The sequence below is a fragment of the Manduca sexta genome, chromosome 24, assembly GCF_014839805.1.
Source record: "Manduca sexta isolate Smith_Timp_Sample1 chromosome 24, JHU_Msex_v1.0, whole genome shotgun sequence".
Taxonomy (NCBI): domain Eukaryota; kingdom Metazoa; phylum Arthropoda; class Insecta; order Lepidoptera; family Sphingidae; genus Manduca; species Manduca sexta.
Genome location: NC_051138.1, coordinates 16,574,212 through 16,602,203, shown reverse-complemented (window position 1 = coordinate 16,602,203; position 27,992 = coordinate 16,574,212). Strand labels below are relative to the sequence as shown.

General features: G+C 38.2%; 1 protein-coding gene and 2 long non-coding RNA genes across 4 annotated transcripts in view; 2 read left to right on the top strand and 1 right to left on the bottom strand.

The window, feature by feature from the left end:
* Positions 1 to 2,572, top strand: part of LOC115450366 — a 67,322-nt gene extending 64,750 nt beyond the window's left edge. The window contains exon 6 of the long non-coding RNA XR_003939277.2: positions 495 to 2,572. This is a non-coding gene — a long non-coding RNA (uncharacterized LOC115450366). The remainder of the gene's footprint in view (positions 1 to 494) is intronic.
* Positions 2,573 to 8,094: 5,522 nt separating this feature from the next.
* The window catches only part of LOC115450365 (protein nubbin), a 192,134-nt gene continuing 172,236 nt past the window's right edge, over positions 8,095 to 27,992 (top strand). Inside the window, exons 1-2 of one of the 2 annotated variants that reach the window (XM_037442565.1) lie at positions 8,095 to 8,229; positions 8,720 to 8,885. In XM_037442565.1, the coding sequence (XP_037298462.1) occupies positions 8,871 to 8,885 (15 nt within the window). In that variant the 5' untranslated portion in view covers positions 8,095 to 8,229; positions 8,720 to 8,870. Of the gene's footprint in view, positions 8,886 to 27,992 lie in introns of both variants that reach the window. The other variant, XM_037442564.1, reaches the window with a different exon arrangement.
* On the bottom strand, positions 13,910 to 19,359 carry LOC119190514. Its single transcript, XR_005112962.1, has 3 exons — positions 18,972 to 19,359; positions 16,543 to 16,652; positions 13,910 to 16,440 (listed from the first exon to the last, which is right to left on the bottom strand). It is a non-coding gene; the product is annotated as an uncharacterized LOC119190514 (long non-coding RNA).

Sequence of the window (27,992 nt, the reverse complement as noted above, 5' to 3'; positions counted from 1 at the left end):
TGATTGTTTATTCTGCGAGGGAGTACCACCGGCCGGCAGAGGTATCGCGCCCCGACTGTCTGCTACGTGCACGCGCGGCGCAATGCTCACGGAATACATGTAAACAAATATAAACTAATAGGGTTACATCATTTTAAATACTTTCTAATTCTAAAATACGCATTGGAATGTAATTTTATGTAATATGCCTAATGTTTTACAGTTTAATATTAGTTTAATAGAATGCGATTCATCAAAATTTATTTAATAAGACAGAGGTATTTTCGTATTAATTTATTACATTGTCATTTCTAGGGACGTAATTGGTATCTATTTATCAGTTGTCATACTTACATGCTTTTAGAAACTACTATTACAAATATATACAAATGTTTGACTAGTATTTAATACAAATACAAATAATTTATTTTCACATTCCAATTTACCTCAATATGGCTTTTTATACAAAGTCTAGTTATTATGTGATGCTCTGAGTACAATTTATTAATTCGCAGGTGGAGGCGCGCGGCGGACTCGTCAGCGGTGTCATGTCTACTGTCGCGTGCCCCAGAGACATAGCCTCCAGGTGAATGTACTTATACTTGTTATCCAACTTGATGACAGAATGTGTGGCGACATGCTTTTATACTATTATCAAGTAATATTTTCTAATGACAAGATAGTTTCCACGAGAATTTCTTATGTCAATGCATGTAATGAATAATACGATATTGACTGCAGAACATAAGAAATATGTTGTTATATCGGATGTTTCTTGTAAATTGGTATTAAGTAGTTCGCACATCAGGTATTAGGTTCACAGTGCACAATAACATTGGGTACATACTAAATTATAAGCCAAACAAGAACATAACATTCCTTTCACACAAATTTACAAAGCGGATACCTACACAGACTTTTTTATACAAATTATATCTACTAGAATAGCATTTTAATGAATGTGAGCGTTGTTTACTACACTATAAAAAGAAGTATAGTGCAGCATTATACTATTATATTCGTATGAAATCCAACATAAGGCAATCGAATAAAGATCAAGACAATACCGCGGTTAGCAATATTGCGCTGTACACAATCACAGTAAACAAGATAGATGGATCCGCTGAATGTGCCGCCGGTGGGTCACTAATCGTAAACGTAGCGCCGGCCGATTGCCGATATATCCCTGGTTTAGCTAACAATATCATAACGCAACCGGACAAAGTTTACGCGCCGCGGCGAGGAGTCGAGACGCGATCCGCCGCGGATGAGGCGCATTTTGCAACTACTTTCAACTCTGTTCAGTATTTTCGTGACATTACACTTAACGACTACTACTGAGGTAGTTTGCAAATTCGAAAAACATAGTAAGTAGTTCGCGAACGTTTGGTGGCGGGGACCGTATACCATCAGGGTTATCTGCTTCTCTGCCTTCCCAGGCGATAAGGAAACAAAAAGAAAGTGCCCGATCTCGGGTGACGCTCGCTCGAATTGTACGTAGGTAAAGTCACAATGTGACTGTCGTGGTCGCCAGTCGCGTTATTATCAAGTGGGTGATTTGATCATCTCGTCTTGAGCTTGTTTATAAATGAGCCTGAATGGGAGTTATATCAAGCACAGCTCAATATTTATATCAAAGAAGCTCGAGACATGCCACATCGCATATATTGCAGTTTCGTGTTTAAGACGATTGAACGCGATCTAAGACAAAGTGTGTTATTTCTCGCGGGATCCCTCCAGGGGCGGCGGGATGGTTGCGGGGAGTCGGGCCCGCTCGCGGACGCGGACTCCGCAGGGGTGGGATGGGGCCGAGTGGAGCGTGCAGCTACAGTATATGAGGGAAATAGCGCCATGTATTTGTCATCGGGCTCGCGCACGGACTTGCATCCGCCACGCAATCCTTTCAGTATCACTTAATAAATGTGGTTATAATTTCATTTATGATTGTAATTCTATTGTAATGCTGTTACACCTATTATTTTTATTAGAATAGAGCTATTTAATCAATGCGGCGACTAAAAGTCACAACACGCACGTTATACTAGAAATAAAAGCAAAATCATGTTTTTAAATGAGAAATCTGACAAAGATACCGCCCACTAACGTCGAAAGGATGTACACTGTATGTGTATAGACAATAGACTTGCATCAAAAAAGCATCTGTCGTAAGTGTGTGTTATTTCGCACGGAGGCGGCGCGGCGTGTAGAGCTCTCCGCCCGAATCATTACCCACCACTCACGCACCGCTCGATGTGGCGCAGCACGACAGCGCCGACACCCTGCATGTCACTCATTTTAATATGTAAACGTTATCAAAGGCTTCGGTTTATTGCTAATAAAAGGACATGACTAATTGTAATACGAAAAAAATATCCACAAATCTGGTGACTTACCATTCGTTCGTGTAGAGTGATGATTCCGATGAGATCGCATCTTCGGTTCTTCGCCCTTAGCGAAATATGTTTAATAAATTCATGCTTATTCTATATGTTATAAAATATCGAATAATTTATGCCTATTTAAGATAGATTTAAAATCTAGAAACTACTTATAATGTTTTAGTTTGTTTTCGTAATAAATGTTTTAGTTTACCTATTTTCGTTTTTCTGCTCTCAATCACACAGTTATCTTTTCGATCCGCTAGGTAATACAAAAGACCCTTTGACTGCTACAAATACATTTTCCATAAACGCGAGATGTCTTAGATATAACAAATTTGTGGTCACCGTAGAAGTTAGTTGGTTCCCACAGTAGTTGTACATGTCGGGCGCCGGGCATAATCGTAATAAGTTGGTGGGTAACGACGAACACATGCTTGTATCATCAGTTAGTCAATGCGGAGTCATGCGGCGGTGAAATGTAATCCTGCTTGTCACTAGTCTTATATCGTTAGGGACTTGGGGTTATGGGACATAGCACTACCTATAAGTACTTGATATTAGTAAAAACTTAGCGAATGACTATACAATACACAGATGAAACTCAATATGATTTAAGTAGGTATTTATAATCCTTTCGCGTTTATAAAATAGTGAGCCATCGTTGTCAATCCGCCTCGTACCACCCTTAAATCAATAAGGTCCTGTAAAATTATAAAGACATGTTGACGATGACAAATTAAATATACATGTACAAATTGTGTAAGTATATGGTGGGGTTAACAATTAATTTTATAAATGAATACATCATGCTTTCGTTTGCATAAAAGTGGATCGATAATTCATAGCGCTAATATAGGCGCGATTGTGATTGTCATGGAGCAAATCCAGCATCCGTAGGTGGTTTGCTCGAATCAACAGTTTATAAAATTATTCGAGAACAAAATAAAGTAACATTTTAATGTGTTTAAAAGTAACAATTTAAGAACATTGTAAATAACATTTTAATGTGTTTAAAAGTAACAATTTAAGAACATTGTAAATTCTTGATACTTTTCTTTCACTGCGAGTCCTCCTTTACCGTTAATTTACACTTAAGATTCACTATTACCCCAATGCGAATGGACGATAGTTATGTTGTCGAAAACTGTGATAGTGTTTCTGTAATGGCCATATTTACTGAATGTGTTTGGATGTCAGTAAACTGGCATGACGGCGGCGTACACTGTTCATTAACCTATACTCTGCGCCGAAAGACGTGCATAAAACAGTGATAAGATGTTAAATCTGTAGCGTGGAGTGTTTAGCTTAAGTGAGCGATGTGGTGCGACCCTAACTCACATGGTCTCACAGCCGTGATCAGTCGCAGTGACACAGCGATTCACACACGCACTTCCCCGTGTTCCAGGACCGCGCGCGCCGCGCACCGAGCCGCGCACCGAGCCGCGCACCGAGCCGCGCGCCGAGCCGCGCGCCGAGCCTCACGCGCGCCCCGCGCCCGCCGCGCCCGCCGCGCACCCGCCGGCGCGGAGCACACGCTGCCGAAATAAACTGAAATTACGTATATATTGGTAATTTGCATGATTAAACTATTTATTTATATCGTTTATTTTATTTTGCCCGCTGACGTCTTAGATAGATAATGTATCGGTCTGTAGTATGGGTAAAGATACATGTTATTGAAGGTATTTAGTTAGGTCACGAGAAGCATCTGGATGCACTTGCCATCTTCTTAATGCTCTAGCTCTTGTAGCATATCTCCTGTCACATGATGTTATGTATAAGGATACCATCCTTAAGTCCTATTTGTGTGTCTCTCCTCGGTCCCCCCGGTCCTCCTCCCATCCTGGCGCGTCGCTCGCGGACCACACTCTGGTCGTCATGAGACACAGCTCACTCCTCATATCCGCAGCGGTGTGCACTCTCCCCTCCGGGCTTTAGGTTGGTGAGTGATTTTAAATAGTAACTATAATTATACCCTTTGTCGTTCTCCCTTTGGCGAGACATTATAGGGCATTTCCTTGTCGGTCTAGGTTGAACTATTTATACGCCCGTCCACATAGGTATAATGAGTACAACTAAAATATTTAATAAAATTCTGCGGTGGACTACCGTTCAAGTTTACCGAAATTCGCTGCATAAAACATTAAGGGAAAAGTCCGCAGGAACAGAAAACGCAGTTGTTTTTTTCAAAATTATACACTAAACCTTTGAACAGTTCCACATAATCCGTGGCATCGACTGTGTAAAGTGAGATTGAAAGTCTTTACTTTTGTGTAGTTTCTGTGACGAATACAAGTATTTATTATATGGGTACATTTCCGCGGAAACATATTTGTAAACCCCAAGTATAGCAGAAACTGTAAATAATCAAAGGCCTTATTAAAGTACAAGTATGGCTTTTGTGATGTTTCAACCGGAAGTTACCGAACCTCTTCTATGTTTGGTTTGTTAAGATAATAATTATAAATGTTATAAGATGACTACAGAAAGAATGTAGGTAGATATTGTAACTTTGACTTTACGGATGAACAACACCTCAGTCCCCCCCGTGACCATGAAGGCTGCAAAGTCTTCGAAACGTCGGGAGAAAAATAAAATACTAACCGCGATAGAATCCGGAAAATTAGTTTAATTTCAATGACTACAGAGTTAAATTACACTGTAGGTATCTTACAACATTCATAATATGAAATATCATATACATACAGTGAGATATATATCTACAGGGTCATTTAGACATCGCGTTGCCAGATGAAACCACATATTTATCATATTAAAAATAACACTGCATCAAATTACTAGAACCGTAGGTGTAAAATAAAAATAATTTTAACAAAAAATTAAACCGCCTTCAAAAACCACTCAAAACCAAAAAATAATTTCACAAACAAGTATATATTGGATACCAATTTTGGAGTCGGTGCCTAATTAAAATTGCTAGTTAGCTATATTTGTTGCATAGTCCATCTATGAGCTAAATTTCTTTCAAATCAATTAAAAGGAGTAGGTTTGCGTGTACTACAACATACACAGTGAAAGGTGTAATACCAAGCACATGTATGGTGTTACATCTTTTTATTTCCTCTTTTTCGGGGCAGGGAGTGTAATACACCCACATTTGACCAGCTATATGTAACAGGGGAAGAATTTGGGTAGTGTACTGTTCACAAATTTAAATATTTCCTTAATAGCTTCCATTTGCTGTGCTGCGGCGATGTGTTTATCTCCGGTGACGATCTGACTTGCTGACTTTTTATGCTGGCAGCACATTGTTTTCGTATATTCGTTAATGTATTTATCTAGTTTAACTAGCAATTTTAATTAGGCACCGATTCCAAAATTGGTATCCAATATATACTTGTTATTTGAAATTATTTTTTGGTTTTGAGTGGTTTTGAAGGCGGTTTAATTTTTGTTAAAATTATTTTTATTTTTTGTTTTTGTGTTAGTAAAAAATAAACCGTCTCAATGGCATAGTTGTGTTTCGCTCACGATACGACTATCGCGCTGAGGAGTTACACCTCTGAGTACCACTGAAAAGGGGAAAAGGTGTGATGCTATATATATGTGTGTAAGAAGTAGATTCAAGCAAACCTAACACAAAAACACAACTGATATATTTGGCTCACAGTACAACTATCGCGCTGTGGTGTAACACCTCTGCCTACCCCTGACACGGGGAAAAGGTGTGATGCTATATATATTTATGTATGAAGTAGATTCGAGAAAACCTAACGCAAAAACACAACTGATATATTTGGCTCACAGTACAACTATCGCGCTGTGGTGTAACACCTCTGCCTACCCCTAAAAAGGGGAAAAGGTGTGATGCTATATACATATATATATGTATGTAAGAAGTAGAGTCAATTAAACCCAACCCAAAAACACAACTGATATGTTTCACACACAGTACGACTATCGCGATGAAATGTTACGCCTCTGCCTACCCCTAACACGGGGAAAAGATGTTATGCTATATGTATAAGTATGTGAGAAGTACACTCAACCAAAATCAATGCAAAAACATAACTAAATACGTCACAGGAAAGCTAAATTCGTGATTTCGTTTTCTTGGACGACATAATTATTCTAGTTTTTTAATTTTAAAACCAAACTACCGAAGCGATCTTGAAAAAAAATTTATGGGACCAATCTGGAGATAATTTTTTTCGAATAAAAAAAGAATTTTCCAGATCGGTTTATAAATGAGCGAGTTCTGAGGTAACAAATATACAAAAAAAAAACAAAAAAAATTCACGTCGAATTGATAACCTCCTCCTTTTTTTTGAAGTCTCTTAATAAGAATGTGTATGTTTAAACAGAATAAATATTTAATAACTTTATTTTTACGTGCCTTAAGGCCCTAAACGAAGAGAATTAGTGGGAGCGGGAACGTCATACTGTCTGTCAGTTTGCATAACCACTAGTTTGGTTATTTTTGACATCTATGGACAGATCGTGTGCACTTATGTGTTCCGAGTTGCATGACATTTTAGTTAGAATAGCTAAAGTGCATTATAATTTATAAGTATTAAAATATGATGTGGCAGCTTCAATGATGCTTATAGTCAAATTTAATGGAAAATGTATGGAAAAAACGAGGGATAGTTTTAATAATATGCCGTGTTCCAATTAGTTGTTAAATATTGCACAATATTCAATGATTCACTGTAGAGAACAGGTACTAAACATGAGATTAGTGCTGTCGCTGTGCAAATATTAGCCTAGGCCCCTCCCCCCTCCGACTGTGCACCCTCTACCGGCCCACCACTATCGGTCGATGACGGACCATATTCGATTCATTGACTCGCTGGAGTGTTCTGCGGAATACGCCGATGAATATGTATGTAGTACTCGATCGCGATGTTTAATAAACAAGTACCTACAAACACCCGCGCGAGCTCGAGCGCGAGCCGCGCGCGCGCCGCGCCCCGCGCCCCGCGCGCCGCCCGCCGCCCGCCGCCCGCCCGGACCTTCACTACGCACCAGAGAGGGAACTCTCTAACCTAGCTTTATAAATATCAAAACATTCATCCTAATACATGCAACTTTTCACAAACAATTAACATAAAAATGTTGATCATCATAAGTAACACGACGCCTATAATATCCTGACTTGATTTCCGTGTATGAAAATTAACGTAGGTAGGTACTTAGTTTATTCTAAAAATATTTCTCAGGAAAAATTTATTACAAAAAATACTCCATGTTATAAACCCATTTTTGCACAAAGGAAGGCGGATATTAAAATAATAAGTAGGTACTTAAAATATCTTTAAAAATTTAATGATAAAACACACGGGTCGCTCGCTTGATGCTATTCGCAACAACAGTCCGTGTAGTGGCAACGCTCTTACAGCCTCGAACTACAAGCACGTACTGCATGGTACAACAGTGTACGTCACCCGACACATCAGATGTCAGACCTCCCGGAATGTATATTGCCAATAAATCCTGGCCAATGAAGCAGAACATTACTTCGTTTGTTCTATAACTATATAGGAGTTCGAGCAGGTGGCTGTCATGCCCTGCTAGTGTTTAAAGACACGGACACATTGCACGGACTGCACAAATTCATCAAAACAGCCACCCGTACTTGTTCTTTGTGCCAGAACAACCCAAAGACAACTCATAAGAGTGTGTACATGGGAAATGTTTGTTTACATTTTCCACAAGCTCCATTATTTTTTTCTAGCACACAAGGGTAATGGCACAGTTAGCCGGCCAGTAATGTCCGAGGCATGTTCTCTTTCGCCGTGTTTGCTTTCGATAACTTTCTGTTAACTGTGATATCGACGAGTTATCGTTAGCAAACATCGCGTATCTTAGAATGAGTGTAGAACGTAAACTGTCGCGACTCGCGTCGGTAATACCTGTGCCTTTATTCTCTATTTTCATTTTTGTCCATTTTCTGATTCATTGTTTATTAATATTTTTTATTTAGTGTGTAATACATTTTCTTAATTCTGCTCCTTAAGATTTGTTGACTTCAATATGTAAATTTCCTTATACTTATCCCGTAAAGAGTAGGTCCACAGGCTGTAATCTAAGTTTACCGACCTCTTTAGGAACATCTGATGTGCCCGGGTAGCAAAAGTTCTAAATCAATTGGCATTTAGGATTATGGATCAAACCTAGAACCATCCATTGGTCTTATTTCCCCGTCCTAGAGTTATCAAGGAACCTTGTCGCCATTACCCTGAGGCGTCGATGAATATGTGTTATCTACACGGGTCGGCGCTGGCGAGTGCGGTGGCGGTGAGGGTACTGTGGCGCGACAGTTTACGTGTTGGGCGCGCGGACACTCGAGGATGTGCCTCACTACTTCATTAACTCCTCACTCGAATTCATTGTAGATTCGTTTGTTTACTGCGGGTATTTTCAACACAGCCTTGGCTCGCTTGAACCGTTGACCGTGTTGTGAGTGCGTCTGTTAGTTTGACTGTAGCCGTGACTGAGACAGTGTTGTGACAGTGCTCGTTAGTGCTCGAGGTTTCCTCCGACGACATGGATTTGAGTCAGGTATGCTCTTATCTTATTATGTTGCGATTAGTTCAATATTATCACTATGATTTGCATGTTTCGTCATTCCGAAGTTTCTTCCCTCGCCGTGCAGCGTTTAGCCTAGACGTTGATATTAATAAATCAATAAAATAACTGAAACTTGTGCACCGTCGTCAAATGCAGGGTGAAACAGATTTTAATTACTTACTTTTTTTTTGCATACGTTTGTAATTACAAATTTACGTTTTCTCGTAGTTTGTACGATATATTAAAACTTAATAAAACTGTGAATTACGTTTAGTTTCGAGGACAGGTAAGTTTTGGGTAGATCTGGTTAAAAACTAAAATAGTTTGTGAAAATTGTCACATTCGACAAATAAATGTAGGTCCTTTCATACCGGTTGTAAACGTTATATTAGTATTCGTAGATAGCCATGACGTTTGAAATTTAGTGCTTACTATAAACCACCGTTAATAAACGAAGACTTCATAAACACTTCGTATACATATAAGATATTAGCGAGCCAAGCACCGACATCGCACGCTTGTATTTATCATTGCTTATTACAAATATTAGGTCCATACACATTGAGAAATTGGCGTTTGTATCGGAGGAATGCAAAGTCGATTTTTTTTAAATATTATTAATTAATCAAAGTATGCATCATTATTATCTATTCACTTTGCCATCTCATAGAGAGTTCATTGATCCTTTTACTAACAAGACCATAAGGGCGAAAATCAATAAACTATGTGTAGGCGGTTGGGACTGCCACATAGGAGTCAATTTTATTATTGTAAAAAGTTATCCAAATTACGCCATAAGTGGTAATCTGTCGGAGCGAGGTCCGGGGAGTACGGTGGATGTCGCAGACATTCCAATAGCAGCTTCTTTAGTTTATCGTCCGTCTGTTGTGCAGCGAGTGGTCTAGCGTTGTCCTGACGCAGCCGTGATACAGCGATTGACCAGCCTCGATTGTTTATCATGTAGTTCCTCCATCATGGTTTGCACTTGCTAACAATAGATATCTGCCGTAATCGTCGGACTAGATTTTAGAAAGTTAGTGAACGACACTGGCACTAGTCTACCAAACAAGTAATTTGTTTTTTAGTAAATTTTGGCCTGGTGCAGGATTTGGCTGGTTCTCCACGATTCAGCAATTGCGTCAAGCGCTTCCGATTATCGTACAAGATCCACTTTTCATCACAGGTTACATGATTCGATGTAAAATCCCTTCATTATTGTGTCCGTTGAGCAATGTAACGCAGCAGTCGACGAGTGTTTGCTGGTTTGATTCACTCAATTCATGAGATACCTTTCAAGCTTTTTTATTTTCCCGACTTGCTTCAAGTGGATTAAAACAGTTTTATCACTTATGTTAGTCTGTAGCTAATTCTGAAGTGCTTTACAATGGGTCCATTTTTACAATAGCTTTTAATTGCTCATTATCCACCTTGGTTTCCGGCCGTCCACGGGGCTTGTTCTGAAAGTCGAAATGTACAAAACGAAAATGTTGGAATCAAAAACGTACCGTGTTTTCTTTTGCGTCACGAGCACCATACACATCGGTAATCCTTCGAGCTGTTTCTGCAGCACTGATGCCACGGTGGAACCCATACTCGTAAATATAGCGATACTCTAAGTTTTCTATTGTGTGATATGAAAGACACTAAAGAAAAAATTAATCAGGAAAAAACACAAAAATGACTGTTTTTCAAACTCAAATGTACCACATTTTTTTTCTCTCTCTTTGGCAAAGCGCGGTTTGCAAATGTACGATCAGCAACAAAAGTCGATGAACAGATACTAATTTACAAAACACCTGAACATTGAAACGGACCATAAATCACTTACCAAAGAAGAGTACAGATTAAGGTTATTATTTCAATATGGATACCAAAGTAAAGGATTGGCTGAAAAAAAATTGAAAAAGAAACTGACGTTTACGTTGAATCCTTCGAAGAGAATCTCCTGCCAGAATAATTTTAAATTTACATATTTGTTCTTTAAACCGGCCAGTGCTCTATAAAATAGGATGTTTAAAATGTAACTAACCTATTCCTATTAATGTTATAATATTACTTACTAAAGTATTATGATGTTTTGTCCATACTTAAAAATGTATAATTCTGGTTATTAACTTCAATATATACTATTATATAAATCTGAAGAGTTTGTTTGTTTGAATGCGCTAAACTCAGGAACTGCTTAACCGATTTTGAAAATATTTCACTAATAGGAAGCTACATTACTCTTAAGCGCTATACGCTACTTTCTATCCCGGGTAAATATAAAGCAAGACTTTAGTCCTTGAAAAACTTTTTCACGCAGGCGGAGTAGCGAGCCAAAGCTAGTATGTTATAAAATAACAATTTAATTGATATTCTGGACTGTTGGAAAAAAAGCTTTTATATAAAACAAAGAATTTGCTAATTTCAGCCATATTTGTATTTATTACAGATCATAAAAAAATGATAGTAATGTTTAGCAGTGAATGGTTTGACGGCGTTCAGCTACTTTTGTAGTTCAATTATGTCAAGTTGTTTTGTATTTAAATTAATCAGTAACTTATGGTAAATGATAATGATTAGGAAATATTGGAAACAAATTATGTTCAACGACTTCTGTTTGCCGACTGTACCAGTTAAATGCATTTATTAATTTGAATTTGGAATTCTTAACCAAAAAGGAGATATTTCAGATCATAGTGGCCAGTACGTCAAAGGGCCAATTTCATATGTAAGGAACTAATACAACATTGCCGATTGATGCTAAACTATGGAACCGTAATACAGACAGTATTACATTGGGATTTAACAATATCAGGGGCAGGTAGCCAGATGTCATGCCCGAAGGATCTGTTGTTGGGACATATTGTGATGATGGCACGCCGCAAGAGCCTCTGTGCTAGGGCCACACTGTGTCTGATGTTTACTTCAGTTTAGGGAAATTTCTAGAGGCTATGTGTCCTTAAACTAGTTTGAATTGTGCCGGTCCTTGCCGCGTGTACTTGTTAACTCAGCAACGTCTCTCCGTCGGTTTCCATTATGCGTACAATCGTTGCTTATGCATGTATAAAATATACTGAGTAATTTGTCTGTCAGCTCACCAACTCGCATTTTGCCTAATAATGAGTCAGAGTTATACTATCCTTGAAACAGAATCACCGGTAAATACCGACGTTGTTAATCAATAAATCTATGAATATTAATGTGGTTCGTGTTACTCAATGATAGCTTATCTTTAAGTGACACGACTAAACAGGAAATATTTTAAATAACGTCGTCACATGCACTAGACGTGTCCGCAAGTATTACACCTTTATTTTAATTACTGAATGTCCAGTCGAGACATTCGCTTGCCTGATGGTTAATACTGTGTCAGCACATGGACAGTAACAAGATCACATACATGGCGGTGATACCGGGCCGGTCTCTCCGACCAGAGTCCCACCTGGTGAACTGTCCTCTGTTATATGTAAATATAGACTACACTAGTTAAACATGATTTTATTTTGACTTACAAATTCTACGTGTTTATTTTGAAGTCTATTTTTGGTACTACGTAAACGTCCAAGGCAAAGCGACTTTTAATTCTGTAACATTATTATTGGGCGATTCATATCAATGGTGATAATACCTTTAATATTGTGTTATCGTTAATTAGGTATGTGAGTATGGAATTATTTAAATTAGTAAATTATTTTTGGAACTCGATATTTTTCATTGATAAGTCTAGTTATTAGTCTATCGTTTGTGGTCGCTACACACCATTTACAATTCTGTGAGAATAGTGGGCACAAGCGTCACTGACGCCGCGTCGGTGCTGGACAGAGGGAGAGACAAATACGCACTTTACCCGAAACGTGATAATCCGAACGAATTTGTTAAATGTTTGGATACAGGCAGTAGACACTTCTACTAATTTACATATAAAATATAATCATTATAAACAAGTCGTCAGATATTAAATTAGATACGTTTCTTATCATAACCATTGTTATTCTGAATATGAATAATGCATAAATTATGATTAGCACGCGCACCTGGTGTGATATCTGTTATCTATAAATATTTTTTACTTTCTCGGGTACAAAGTGCGTTCCTACATGACTTCAGCACACACGACTCCGGGCACACGAGTCATGGATGTAACGTATCCAATGTCTCGTTGAGCTAGAGATAATATTCTCAAGCTACAATCTTGAACGAGTATCGGCTCGGACGGTTTTGCAATGATTTATTTCATTTTCTATACGCAAATACATCAATGTTTTATAAATCTTAGTGACCGAGGTGTTTGTGAGATTGCAGAGGAGAAAGAGAATACGTATTCATGCATGGATCCGTGAGTGACATTACTCGGGGACTACACTGCACGTAGATGTCTTCGAGCTTATAACGGTCGAGTCAGACGACACACGATACACTTGCTCGTACTGCTTGTTCATATTAGGTATGTTATGAAAAACAAGAACGAATATGTAGTTGCAGTCTGGGTAAAGTAATCGTTAACCAAGAGAGAGTGTTCATAACGAATTAATGTTATAAAAGAATTACATTAGGAGAATGTACCTTGTTGTTATTTATTTACGAATGCCTAAACCAGTGTATGTATAAAAAACTCTTGAACGACCTATAATTACAGGTAAAGATCTATGTGATTATTTATTTATTGTCACAAAATTGCAGCTCGCAGTGCTGCCGTACCTATGCGTACTTACTGAAACATTTATCACCCGCTTAAGGGTTTAATTGCTTTGTATCTGAAGGTAGTTCTGATCTTAACATCACTTCTGATGAAAATATGAATAAGCCATTCAATAGTGCTTAAGGAAGCGACGGGAGTGTATTTTTTTCTTTTCTAAAATATCAAGTGTCAAGGAGATGAAAGCTACAAAGACAAGAAGGTGGTGCGCAGCGCCATGCGTGTGACTCCCGCTGGAGCGCGTCGGGTGCGGGCGCGCCGCTGACCCACATATATTTTAAACACCTGACGTTATCTGGGATGTTTATTCGCGCGATAACTTTAAACAGCGTGAATATATTGAGTGCGATATGGTGTCGCCAGTGCGAATTTCTTATAAAGTGAATTTTGTTTGCTTTGTGATATGGGTGAAGTGGCCGCCGGCGTAATGTGGGTCATGTTGGCTGTACGTGACCACGAGTGCACGGAGAGTGCCGATGTATTCAAATTGAAGCATAAAGCATATTCTGATAATAAGTGCAGTTTTACTTTCTCCTTACGTAATTGTAAAATGGAAATGCGGTCACAACCACTCTGGTAAATGTATATTGCTACTATATGAGCTGTGGTGATAACTTAGCAATTGGCTACCCTATATTATTACCTCGTTAATCTAGGTACCTTTTGCAATGAAAACCATTTATACGATAGAGCCGCGTAAAGAACGTGACGCAGACTCCGAGTGGTGTCACTGTGAAAATTCAGCATATTTTAGCTTGATATTGTATTTAGTGGCAAAAGATCCAACATAAACTCATCCGAACGGCGAGCTCGTCTCGTCATTCAAAGCAATAAAAAATAAAGAGTCCCGAAATAATCCGTAACGCGCCCGTAACTTCTTTGTCACTGTGTATGTTTGCGGCGGGGGCATACATACATACTATACGTACGATCAGACGTTAATACTGCTACTTTGTCTTTCATCTCCTATAAAAAACGCGTGATTATGAACAGCCTTTCGTGCTAAACAGAAATCTGAGTACAACAGATCCCTTTGGGATATATGGACCAGTGAGTTTAATACTGAATTTAAATGCTCAACTAAGAAAGATTTGGCAGCATTCATAATATTATCATCCATTACTTTGGTGATACAAATTTTCTACGTACCGTCTTATAACTCCACTTACAGGAGATGTGAGTCACGCCCGCTTTACCGCTGTTTGTGGTGTCATGTATGCAAAAAAATATAATTTTTCTTTTAAAGGGTTTGAAGCCAACTAAATGACTAGGTAGGTACCTATTGGGTGGTGTTAAGCAGTACTTTGTAATTAAATTTGATGTTGTTAGTTGTCGTGATTCGCTCGTCATACTGTTTTAATATTCAAGTTGAAACTATTGTTCTATTATTGGCTACAATTCAAAGCTGAAAGCTACAAGACTTACCTACATCATAAAATGTATTATCCGTGAGAACCGAGTGTTACCGGGCTGATTTTGTTGATGCTTTGTATCTGAGATAAAAAATCTTTAAACATATCAAGATAATTGTGAATCGGGTAGAGTTTGGCGCGTCGAACTGATTTAATGGATGAATAAATTGTTCACACTTTTTTCCTTTTATGACGTGATAGTTGCAGTGCTGGAGATGTTTCACTGACTTATGTGTTTATCCTAACGCATCAAAGTACACCAGACATGATGAGCACTGTGTAGACCAAATTGAATGGGAAGCATTGTATTTCTTGTTGGTTGCTAGAATAAGCTATATCCGTCTTACCGATCTTGTCGGATGTTATCTATATCTTATATTATTTTACAATCTATTTTTTTACTAATTTTATAACTGAGAAAGTTTATAAAATTCAAACGCGTTACATTCAAACCGCTGTTTGTGCAATTACTTTTAACATTGTAACATTCAAACCTCCACAGATAGACTATGTCCGGGACAGCAGTAGCAGTAACACATAGGGTCTTTTATTCCGCTAATTTGCTCCTGTGGGAAATATTTGTTTTTTTTTTAATGCGTTTTTAAGTAGAGGGCGCGTGCGTCGTGCAAATAGCGCTAAACATCATTGCTGTGATATAAACGTTTCGGTAGCGAGAAAGCTTTTTATGCGGGTGAAGGCGCGAGTGATATCTAGTATAATATAAAGAGTAAAACCGACTGGCCGACTGATCGATCAACGCACACCCGAAATCGCTAAGCGCTATACAGGGATTTATATCCTCTAAGGGGTTAAAGTAAATATTTAATATTTGTATAAAACGCAAAAACGACAGTTATGGTCGGTAGTTTAAATAATACTTAGGTAATACAATAATTCACGATAATCTGCATGTTACTAATACAGATAAGTCTGTTGCGTCTTGGCGATTGATCAAGATAGTAGGTGTTCTAATTAGTTGTTTATTATAAGAGGCAACGTAGGAAAACGCCGAGGTTTCAAGCTCTCTTAATTGTTTCTATGGACTTTTAAACCTCTTTATTATGAGGCGGATAAACGAGCAAATTGGGATATTTGCGATAGTAAGTCATCAAACCGTCTCTGAATGGTTACAGTGGCAGTCTGAGGTGCTTTATCAAAAGTAACAAAACAGTAAGGATTTTTGAGTAAACATAATATAATTTATTAATTATTATATAATATAATAATTATTATTATAATATGGCGCTTCGCAATGCGACATTACTGACGGTAAATAGAAGGATGCAGAGAAGCTTATCTTGACTATTGTAGCACATGAACTGCTCGGGACACTTTACCCCCTTAATATTGTACAAAGAGGTCTCTTCACTCTTTGAACAGGGCGTTTTTTTTCTGGGGGGGTACTAACTAAGGTTTATGTTTTCCCTGCCTGCAAATGAAGCACCACTGCATGCTGAAAGGACAATTTTAATGGAAGTCGTGAGCATTGAAACTCTTATTGTATATTTCTGTGATGAGCGCAGTATAGTATCAAATAGTATTTTGTAGTTCGTACCTTTCATATTGCTGCTATCTGTGGGTAAGTAAGGCGCTCTTAAGTTAAACACCTGCTCGTCTCGTTATTCAGCTGCATAAATCTAAATTTTATCTTCCTCTACCACATACCTACGTAAAGAATGAGATATAAATCTTCACACGTCATCATAAAATCAACTTGAATCGTGTCCGTTTACCGCTCCGGTGCAAATACATTTCTCATTACTAGTCAATTATCGGGGCACGTGTATGCGCGTGCAGCATTTGCATATGAAGGACCGACGCCCCACCACAATTGAGTCATAATATAACAGGGGATAATTATTCGCATGTCCATATTAGTACCTGGTTTCCTGCATTTTGCAGCAATCGTTCTGCATCTCTCATAATTAATTTGTATGCAGGAACGATGTACTGATTTTATCAAACTATTTAACATGTTTTTTCTGAGTTCATTGTTTATCAGACGTTTAACATTTCTGCATACATTATCATTATATTTTAATACATTTTGATTTTCATCAACGAATAATTTGTTAACATTGACGGTTTTATGCAAAAAATATTTACTCTGTAAAGAAAAGAATACAATCTTCTATAAATATTTGGCTATAATTGCGATGTGTGGACTGCGATACTAGAGACCGCGGTGTCACAATACACAACACTGACCGTCGGGTCTATCAGTTTAATTGTAGCCACAGGGAGCAATTAGCATTCATTTATTAACTATGGCAGGAAATAAATGTCTATTTACATTACAATTTTCTTTGCGTAACATTATGGTCTTAATGTGACCTACAATTTATCCTTGCATCACTAGTCAGAAGATAAAAGGTAATTTTGAAATAATGTGTTAACACTGTAAGTGTAGCGCACCTAGTACCTACCTAATTTTCGGTGCGACATGCGTGGCTGCGATCAAAATGCAACCACGTTCAGTAGGTGACGTAACTAATAGCAGATAAAAATCGTAGGGTTTGTAAATAATGGCAACTGTTAAATGTTAAATTTGACTGCCACGGTGGCGTAGTTGCATTGCGTACGCGGTACGTGTACGACTACAGCACTGAGGTTCTGGGTTCGAATGTGAGTTCGGGCCAAAAATATGTGTGACTAGGTTTTTCCGTATTAAAAATAACTCGGTCGCAGCTCGGAGTTAGGAATTTAAATTAAACTATTTTACAAATTTTATCGCGGTTTTAATTTTTAGTTTTCTCCCGACGTTTCGAAGACTTGGCCGCCTTCATGGTCACGGGGGGGACTAAGGTGTTGTTCATCCGAAAAGTCACAGTTACATCTACCTACACTTTATAAATATACAACTTTTAAAGTTTATTAGCTGTTAGTGGTCCGATCTACGCAGAATGAGCTCACAGTGTCTTGAAGTCTGGCAGCCGGTCTTTTGGGTTCCGATTTAATTTAATGTAGAACTGGATCCCCGGCTTGTGCAAGCTTCTAACCATCTTCCCTATTGAAATTAAGATGTTTTTTAATTTCAATAGCCTCGCGGATCATCCTGGGCAGGAATCGGTGTTCTTTGGCGAGGATTTGTGGCTTGTCTAATCGCAGATAATGGTTGGAGCTTCCTTCAGAGTGTTCAGCGACTGCAGACTTCGTAGAGCGTCGGTGTTGCACGTCAGCGATATGTTCTTTTACGCAGGTCCCTATATTTCGTTTTGTTTGGCCTATATAAGAGAGGCCACAGTTGCAATCTATCTTGTATACTCCCGGTTCTTGCAGAGGTATATGACACTTGACAGGTGGTAAAAAACTAAACTACCTAACTATTAAAACCGCGATAAAATTCGTAAAATAGTTTAATTTAAATGTCTAACATTCGCGTAAACTTAAGAAATCGGAGTCAGGAAGTTAGCGGCGTAATACCTCCGTGTATCGGAAAGCATGCAAAGCCGTTGGTCCTGCGCCTGATCTCTCCGGTCATGTAGCATTGCCGTCTCACTGGACTATGTGAGTGATGGAACAGAGAGTGCACCTGTGTGTTGCCGATACAGTTGTGCCTGATCTCCGTTGAGATAAGCCGTTGTGGCCGAAATTCGGGTAAGAGGGAATTATTAATTCATATTAATAATAACCAGGATAACACCAATAATATTTTTAATCACGGGTTACCTTATCAGTGTTTTGTGTTCGACTAACAAAATATTAGAAGTACCTGAGTAAAAAACTGATTGTTGGTAAAAACACAACAGAGCATGAAAATGAGCATTGAAGTGAGTACCCAAGGATTATGTTTTCTTAATGTTTATTATAAGATAGCGTGACTTCACTAGGCTAGTAAAGCATGCAGGTCTGTGCAACTGATAAAGTCCTCGGTAGAGCCCCGGGTAATCAAAATTTGAGTTATTCGATTTGAAAAAAATATTTATCCGGGATTAGAATTTGCCTCTGATATGCAGATGGTCTCGTCACCCGTCTCAAACTTACCTCTCGTACTCGGCTCGGCTCGAAGTAATCTCGGCACCCATTATGCATTATTAATGACATCAATCGGGTATAAGGACGTCAGCATACTATATGTTTCAATAAATGTGCAGTTTAGAATATAGTGTTTTATATCCTAAAACAGAAATCCATATGGATGAAAACCGTTGTAGTTACATGACATCTCACGGTGAAATACCGAGTAAATTGTTTACAAGTTGTATTAACATAGTGTAGACGTTTGACATGTGAGTGACGTGAGAGCTGCGTTACTGCTCGGCGCAGGGTGTGAGGGAAGGGGCGTGGCTGGCAGAGGCGGCGCTCGCGCAGCCTCGCCTCGCTCATTTGTCTCGCCTCTAGTCTAGGCGCGCCACCCACCACCGTCACCAGCGTCGCCAGCACCACCAACGCATCATTAGCCATTGTTTACCGAACAATTACGTTCATTGTTGTGGAACTTGCGCGAACTAATTCCATTGATGGAGCTAATGACGTGCTGGTGATTAGCGCCTGTGCGGGTAACACGCTCTGTCCATGGATCACATAGACCAGTGAGCCACGTGACCGCTTACCGATTATATAAAAATAATTTTAATATATTTATTTTTTTATATTTATCGCTCTTGTATAAGGTAGGTAAAAAAATATTCAATTATAAGTATTTTATATGTGATTATTACTATGTGATATAGCACCCAGCATCCAACCCAATTAAGTCCTCATCACACGTGTCCGAGATATTGTTGGTGAATCTTCGGCCTAAGGAAACCAATATTTTGCACTTTATATTTTGGCGGTCTAGAAAATATCAAACGAAACTATATCACATGTGGTTCTGTGACGTATAAGTACCAAGAGTTGAAGACAATGCCTTTATATAATCGTGAACGCTAATAGAAAGATCTGTCGCTAGGATATGTCATTCCCATAATGCTCCCAGGCCTGTCGCTAAATAGAATAGTGTACCATGTAGCCACAAAGTAACAATCGTGACATTGTTACTAAAAATAGACGGTGAAGTGAAAACCAAAATATCAACACGTATCGGAGGATTATTGATGATAATTTGTAACTAAGCAACATTAATTGTTGGGTATTACTTACTTATACTCAAATATATATATATATATATATATATATATATATATATATATATATATATATATATATATATATATATATATACATTTAATATGATACTTTGTAAACGAGCGAGCGATCCGCATGATAGAGGCTCCCATCGTCCACAGACTCTAACTTGTATCATGATAACGTGTTCATTTGTTTGTCCTGTTTTAGTATAACGAATGAAGAACTAGTTGACAGAGTAAGAGCCATAGGGATAATGTTTCAGAATACATAATAGAAACATAGATACATATTAAACAATTTTTCACTAGAAGAATGTTCGCTGCACAGGTTCCAGTGGACTTATACTACGACTATTCTAGGAAACGAGTTTCAGCCTATTGGTAAAATAGCGCTGGTACCTTATTTAATACCGCTGAAATTCTCACCCGTAATGCTAACAATCCACACATTAATATAAGTCCTGTTATGTTGATATCAGTGACATCTCGTGACTTCAATCCCAAAACATCCAGATCCAAAATGATTTTTTGCAAATCACATAATTACTTATTAGTACTAATCGCCGCGATTGAATCCAGTACCTTTTATTTTACAGTCGACTCATCGCCTGATGCGCTGCGGAAGGCAAATTAGGAACTATTATAATACTATCGAATAATGTGACGCGACGCGCAAGACACTTATGCTACGTATTACTCAAAAGAATAATTATATGGAATAATATGTGTCCGAAATACCAGTGATAAGAAAGTACTGCGCTTATCACACTGGGACGTTTTATTCACAAATCATTGGCTATATATAATATAACTACTTAAAATCTTAATTATTAGCAATACAGTTGCTTGAATGTGGGCAACTCGGTGGCATCAGAATAGCCTCACATGTATAGGACAGCCGTACCACCATAATCGAGTTTAAATTAAGTGTCCCATTTGCAAGCAATAGTTATTGATAGGTTTGTTTATTATGTGATGGTTATCGCGGAGGGCCGCTCTCTGGTAATTACTTGAAGCACGCTTATCTGATGGACAATGTAACGCATCGCTGTCACAGTCAATTGACTACCCCACACCGGCGCGGATCAACCCGTTACAATTAACATGAATGTACGGCGGTTAATTGTGTGACGCCGAGCCGTCGCGCGACCTCCGGTCATATCGAACAATATTACATCCAAGACTATATCTCTTACTAAATTGCAGCAGTGATAATGTTTTTATCAGACGAGAGGATCAAGTCGCTTGCATTATGAAAATCGTCACGGCAGGCCATACACAATTATAGCAAAACCGCCCAGAATTCAAAACTACAAAGCTGAGTGGTGCTGTTCGACACAAATCAGAATATTATTATGTCTTAAGATGTTATTGAAATTACGTTCATCTAAACTTTCTCAACAATTTAATACAACGAGTTGTCCAGGACTGGATCCCACAGAGGAGATTAATATGAGCTCAGCTAAACATACTCCGGTACATGTTTGAAAAACTACGTTGCGTTGACCTCACGATAATGGGACAAAGGCAAATCGAGGAGACGATCAAACACTCGCTATATACACCGCTGAAGAAGCTAGGCTTCCCAGCCTGTCCGATTGGGTCTCAGTCACCTGTCGCCGGAAACAAATAACCTAATCTTTCTACACGTAGGATTTTCCTTTACTCTCTTATCGAATATTATCTAATAGCTGATTATATTACCTGTATACTTAATATTATAAAGATATATGTAAAACAGATTAACACTTATAGAGTACCTGTATCAAAAATGGCACTGCAAATAATATTGAGTTTTTTTATGCAAATATTCAAATGTGTATTACATAGATGTACTAATAATGTAAACAAATATCATTCACATTCCTTTATCAATTTTATTATGTCTGTATGTTACTATTTGGTATAATTCTAACCGAGACAACCTCGTGACTATGTATAAGTAGGAATACCATACGTCACATATAGTTAGTTTCAGCTGCATTATTATGCGAGGCTAAATTAACAAGCTGTAAAGATGAGTTGATCATTTTAATTGATCTTCTGGCACATAACTCGTGTATAGGTACACACATTATAACAATATTATGCTTACTGCACAGAAACTGCTCAGGGACAGTGAGCCGGGTTGATAACAGATGTTTCGCCGTAGTCGATGGGTACTATTTGTTTCAATTAATACCTGATGACGAAGTGCAAGGGCTCAGTATAGCTGTTTAATTCCATTAAGTTATTGATGGTGCCGCCGCCGCGCCGGTCACCCCCATGCCGCTCGCTATCAATTGTCTCATTGTCGGTTGTCCTTATCAATGTTTATTTGTCATCGCCCGTTTCCCCGTCTCCCCCCACCCCCTATCTGCGGCTGTACATTATCAAGTAACAGATTAGTACTTAGATTACTGATTTGTATATATTCGCATACTTTTCCTTAACAATAATATGATTAATCATCGTTTCCTTTATGATGGATATTTTAACTCACTTTTCCTCAAAAATGTATGTAATTAAGTATAATTACCATTATCTAGTATTGATTATTTTTTTTTACATTTTCCTGTTAATGAGATTATGTTTTATACTTCACATTTATAATATTTATCATTTTACATTGCGTAACAAATCTTAAATTTCAATAATTATGCCATGACCTCTTTAACCTGTCCCAATGCTAGTAGAACTCATGAGTTAAACTAAACCAGCGCTCGACATACCCGGTAATAGACAAAGAAACCAACTTAATAACCAACTCGCATCGGATCAATACAGCATATAAGTAGTATTTTCATTCACGGCGCCCGTCGCAACTCTTGTAAATTAAGATCAGCAATGATCACACGTTAATGATATCAAGGGATGAAATGCACCGAGTCTTTGAGAATATAGCACGCTCGTAGCATACTATCTTTTAACCTGCAACGAAGTTTATTCATTAGAAAACCGGAGGGAACATACAATATATAGATTCATATTATAGTTACTTGAAAAATTTGTAAAAATATGAAATCCTCAATCGGTTCGTGCCTCCCACGCACACACGCAAGCTGAGCCACACAGGAAGCGGCGCGGATCATTCTGATGCGTACCGAACTCGTCCTTAGAAGGCAGATTTTCCGAAGTCCCCCAGTAAACACGATTGATTTAAATAGCGACACATTCCTTGTTTCTTGCTTGAGGCGCGCCGGCGTGTTTTTGCGCGTCGGACCTCCGGGCAGGTGCCACCTACCTGACCACCTCGGCTCGCACACCACTTATTGCACCTTAATGAACACACTTACATCCAAATCAGTTTCTATTTGCATATACTTAATTTAATATAACTTTACAGGCTTGTCGCAGGCATGATGCTAGAAAAACAAATTAGTATGGAATAAGAGATTATAGTTTATTGGATATTAAAACTTTGAAATTATTGCTAAAATATTGGAATCCCAAATAAACTGGTGTTTACGACAGTCATTGGAAATTGTCGACGTGATAAATTACTTGTGATAAGCGATGTGGACATATTATCTTTTGTGTGTATATTTAATAATAGGTTTATATCATTTACATATTACCACTTTAAATACATATTGCCTAAGATAAATACGTACAAAGATAATGTTGACATAATCAACAATATTTTCGTTAAAATATTTATAAAAATCAAATAACTTTTTCATGATTTTTGATTAGGCTTAAGACTTCGAAGTTTGTGTTTATGTATGTCAGCATCAGGATAACATCACTTACTTACTACAATCCTGTATAGTAATAGAGAGTTGTTTATAAAACGGTGCGACTGTTCTACTGGTAAACGAGCACACAGACAGTAAACGTTACTATGTTGGTGATGTGATTGTTTGGATGTGTGGCGTCCATTGAGCGCCGCGTCGCCAAATTTTCATTGAGGATTCTTCGGCTGCAGCCGGTTTTTATCGCCGCCCGCACCTACTCCACTCTGTATCCACGAGACAAACTCAGACAATTCGACACATACGTATACAGATAATTTTATATTGATAACGTATTATATCATAAAAAATATTAAATTTATATACTATGTTTCAATTGTTAAAAATTCAAAACGTAAGAAGCTTAAAAATGCGTCGTTGAATGGGTCAGTGGGTGGCATGTAACAGCATCAATGATGTCAGTCGAGTCAATGCTCGACTGACCTTAATAATTTTATGGCGATATCTATATATCGCCATAAAGGTATTAACATCCTGATAACATTCAAATTATATTACATGAATAATATCGCCAAGTTATGCAAAGCATCAAACGTCAATATGACTGTTTATGATAACATAATATACATTATTTTAAATTACATAATATTTATTTTATAAAATAGGATGGCAAGAGAGACAAATTGTTTATTACTAAAAGCTTAAGACTACGACTGCCTACAAGCATTTTAATAACAGACTGTAGAGCATTGTAGAAACTTACTGCTGTTGTCACCCAGACTCTGAGGCGTTAAGGGCCCAGATTTGGCAATGTTCATAAAAATATCCGCTACTCATTTGACTATCATTAATTTTGGAAGTCTAACTGATTGCACAATCTCTTTGTTTCTTGTCGTCTTATATATTAATTACTGCACATGCTGTAGGTAGACTTAGATGCGGAGAAATGTGTGCTGGTGTATTATAGGAATATTACTGCTTGTTTAATTTAATACTAATATCAATGTTAATCAATACTTATAAGTTTTTTATTCAATTGCATACTCTGTGGTGGACAATATCCATGTGGCCCACCCGCGCTCCTGTGCGTCTGTTCCCGAGAACACACGCCGCGTCCCAGATTCCGGACAGGCTCGGGATAATCGGGGACTTCGATCAGCGATCGACTATACAATAGTTTTTTGCCCGCCGCCAATTTCTTGCCGATATAATTAAAACGACTTCAATATTAGAAAGGAAAGTCTATATGTCGATGGCTTGTCAAGAACATTGGTCAGGTCCCGTGTATCCATTTCTGCGGCCAAGCAAATAAATGCAAGCTAGTAATATGTTGTTGCTGCTTATGGCGGACTTGTCGTGTAACACCACGTGAACGACCGCATTGTCATGCAATTTTATAAAAAACCTGTTCGATGGAAAATAAATGTTAACATATTTCCAACTTAAAAATATGTTTTAAAAACAATAATATGTCCACTGGTATGTGAGTGGTAACTGCTAATGAGCAGCGGTGATCCCTTGCCATCAGGTGACCCACTTGCTACTTTACCGGCTTGCTATAAAATATACCGTATTAAATGTAAGGAACATTCAATTCGAAGAGCTGAAAAAACAAAATATGAAGTCCACCTGTTCGAAGTCTAGTGCCGGGGTATTTCTTTAATTAATGTAATTATGATTAATTTTATTAGAAATTCATTTAATTGCTTCCTTCGTCAGTTACTTGTTGATTAAATTATGTTATTACCCTGTGTACGTTTAATCGGTTAGGGATAAACACATTAGTCTTGCGACTGATCGTCCGTTTCAATGGTATAATTACTGCGTGCCCACCTACTGCATGTGAAATTTGTGATCATAGATCTCAATATAGGGAAACATGTTTAGTTTCGTTTTGGAAACTTGTAGTTGGTATAGCGATAGTTTCGTATATATTTATTAAATTTACGTTTATTTCCCATATTTTCATGGCACATGGTTTCACATCGTGTGTTGGCCCGTGGCATCTCTCCTACGGAGGCGGAGCTTGAGAACCTGTATTCATTTATATACGAAATTGAGGAGAATGCCTGTGGTTTCGAGATAAAAGCTTTTTATCAAAATCAAATTAATCCTTATAAGATGCTTTGCTCACTCGATTTTGACTAACCTCTTATTATTATAATTCATAGATAATTTTTCAGAATAACATTGGGTACATTTAATTGCGGCAAACAACACTTACGCTAGTTTTTTTTTACCGCGATTAAATGTAGTTTAACAAATTAAAACTGTAACTAAGTAAGTATATGGATCATATTCGCCGTGTAACGTCGGTGACTGTAAGTGGCCAGGAGTCATGACCTGGTGCGTCGGCGGCACTGTACCGCCATTATAAAATCACAGTGCGGAGCGAAGCGGAGTGCCGGCGGCTGGACGATACCTCGCGTGCCTCTGCGATTAAACAATCAAATAATCATATTAATCACGCAGCCGGCGCACCGCCGCCATAGATGTTAGAATGTTCGCACAGGCCCTGCAGTTTTTCCATTAATTCAAATGGCACTGATGTGTATAAAGACAGCTACATCCGAAGGCCTCGATCAACTTTATATTGGGTTAACGAATAGAGCTGACATTATTTTTAACTGATTTATAAAAAGGCCAGTATTCAGGGTAATAGTATTTTAAAAAAGCCTGCAGTTGGTATTAGTTATTAAATTTGATTTGGTCTTGGACGTTATCACCCATGTTCTGGCACGGAACTGTTCTAGAACATTACACAAATCTCGCAGACATGGGTCTCGTAGCAGGGATCGGTGCGCAATACAAGCTGATAATACGCTGCAACTTGCGATTGAGTAAAAAACAGGACGGGTGCGAATTGACTCGCGAACTGAAGGTTCCATATAAACTATCTGTTTATGTTATTAAAGAACATGTTTACGGTTATTAGTTTTTTTATTACATGTGCTGTAAGGCATTATCTTCTTGACTAAGTTAAAGATTCTAGGTCAATGGGAAATATCCTTTGTGAAACTGTAAAATATACAAAAATACGCGACACTGATACTCTACCTTGATATCTCTACATGTTACTGGGAAAAAGGTTATTCACAAACAAAAAAGTGAACCTATAAAGGAATCCTTCCTTTTGAGGTACGTAAATCTAATTACAAAGAGAGCAGATACAGTAGGCTTGTATGGAAACCATACAAATCAAGCTAGTAACGGGCATATACATATGTACATACGTAGGTAGTATCACGCCTCTATCTCGTAGGGGTAGGCAGAGACTATGGATTGCCACATTATACGATGCTGGCATATTTCTCACGCTTCTTCCACTTTCATCAAACTTTTATGCATTCCAGCCGATTCCGGGTACTTGACCTTATTGCCATTCGAAGGTTTGGTGCGGTCGACACTACCGGCTTTTCCATCCACATTCTCCTTACAAAACCTCTTTGTCAGTCTCCTATCATCCATTCTCTCCAAATGCAAAAACCACCTTAGCATTATATCGTAAGCATTAGTATCGGGTGTCGCATATAAGATACTGTCTATGTGGTGTCGTTGTATTGCTTGTACGCTACGACTTCCAAGATATATTCGGTTTTTCCTCTTATTATCAGCATGGAACCTGGAGTTTGTGTCCGATTATAGCAATAGATTCGTCAACTATCAGATCATGAGACGTAACACATACGGCGAAATGTGGATGCACCAGTTGCGCCTCTCTCTAATCCTTTAAGGATAAAAGACAAAAAACGACTATTGGTCAAATTTATTTTACTAATAGCTACGCCATCTCAGAATTATGGCTAGTATTTAATAAATACTCTCATTAAAGACTAGCCATAATTCTGAGATTCGTGAACAAAACTTCAATTTCAAGAATAGTTTTTATAAAAAAAGCTCGTTCATGTTACTTCTTATATGTATAAAGAATACTTGGGTACTATAATTGTCTGTTCGTTTCGTTCATCGTTCGTCCTCTATACAAACAACAATCGTTGAATAGTTTAATAAGGGGTACAGTTATCGGCGTCAGGTCACAGCAGAGATTAGCTGACGGGACGTGAGGGCTCACCGCTCCCGCACCTCTCGGACATTAAGTTCAAACGTCCGCGACTTTCCGTGCTCTATGGTTAGTTTGCGTCCGAGCGGTGCTTTATGGTTATTAAACTAAATTCAATCAGTACGCGCATGCGCCGCGCCGCTCTGCGTGCTCATCTCACGGATAGGGATGTGCAACTACTTGTTGATTTACATGATGA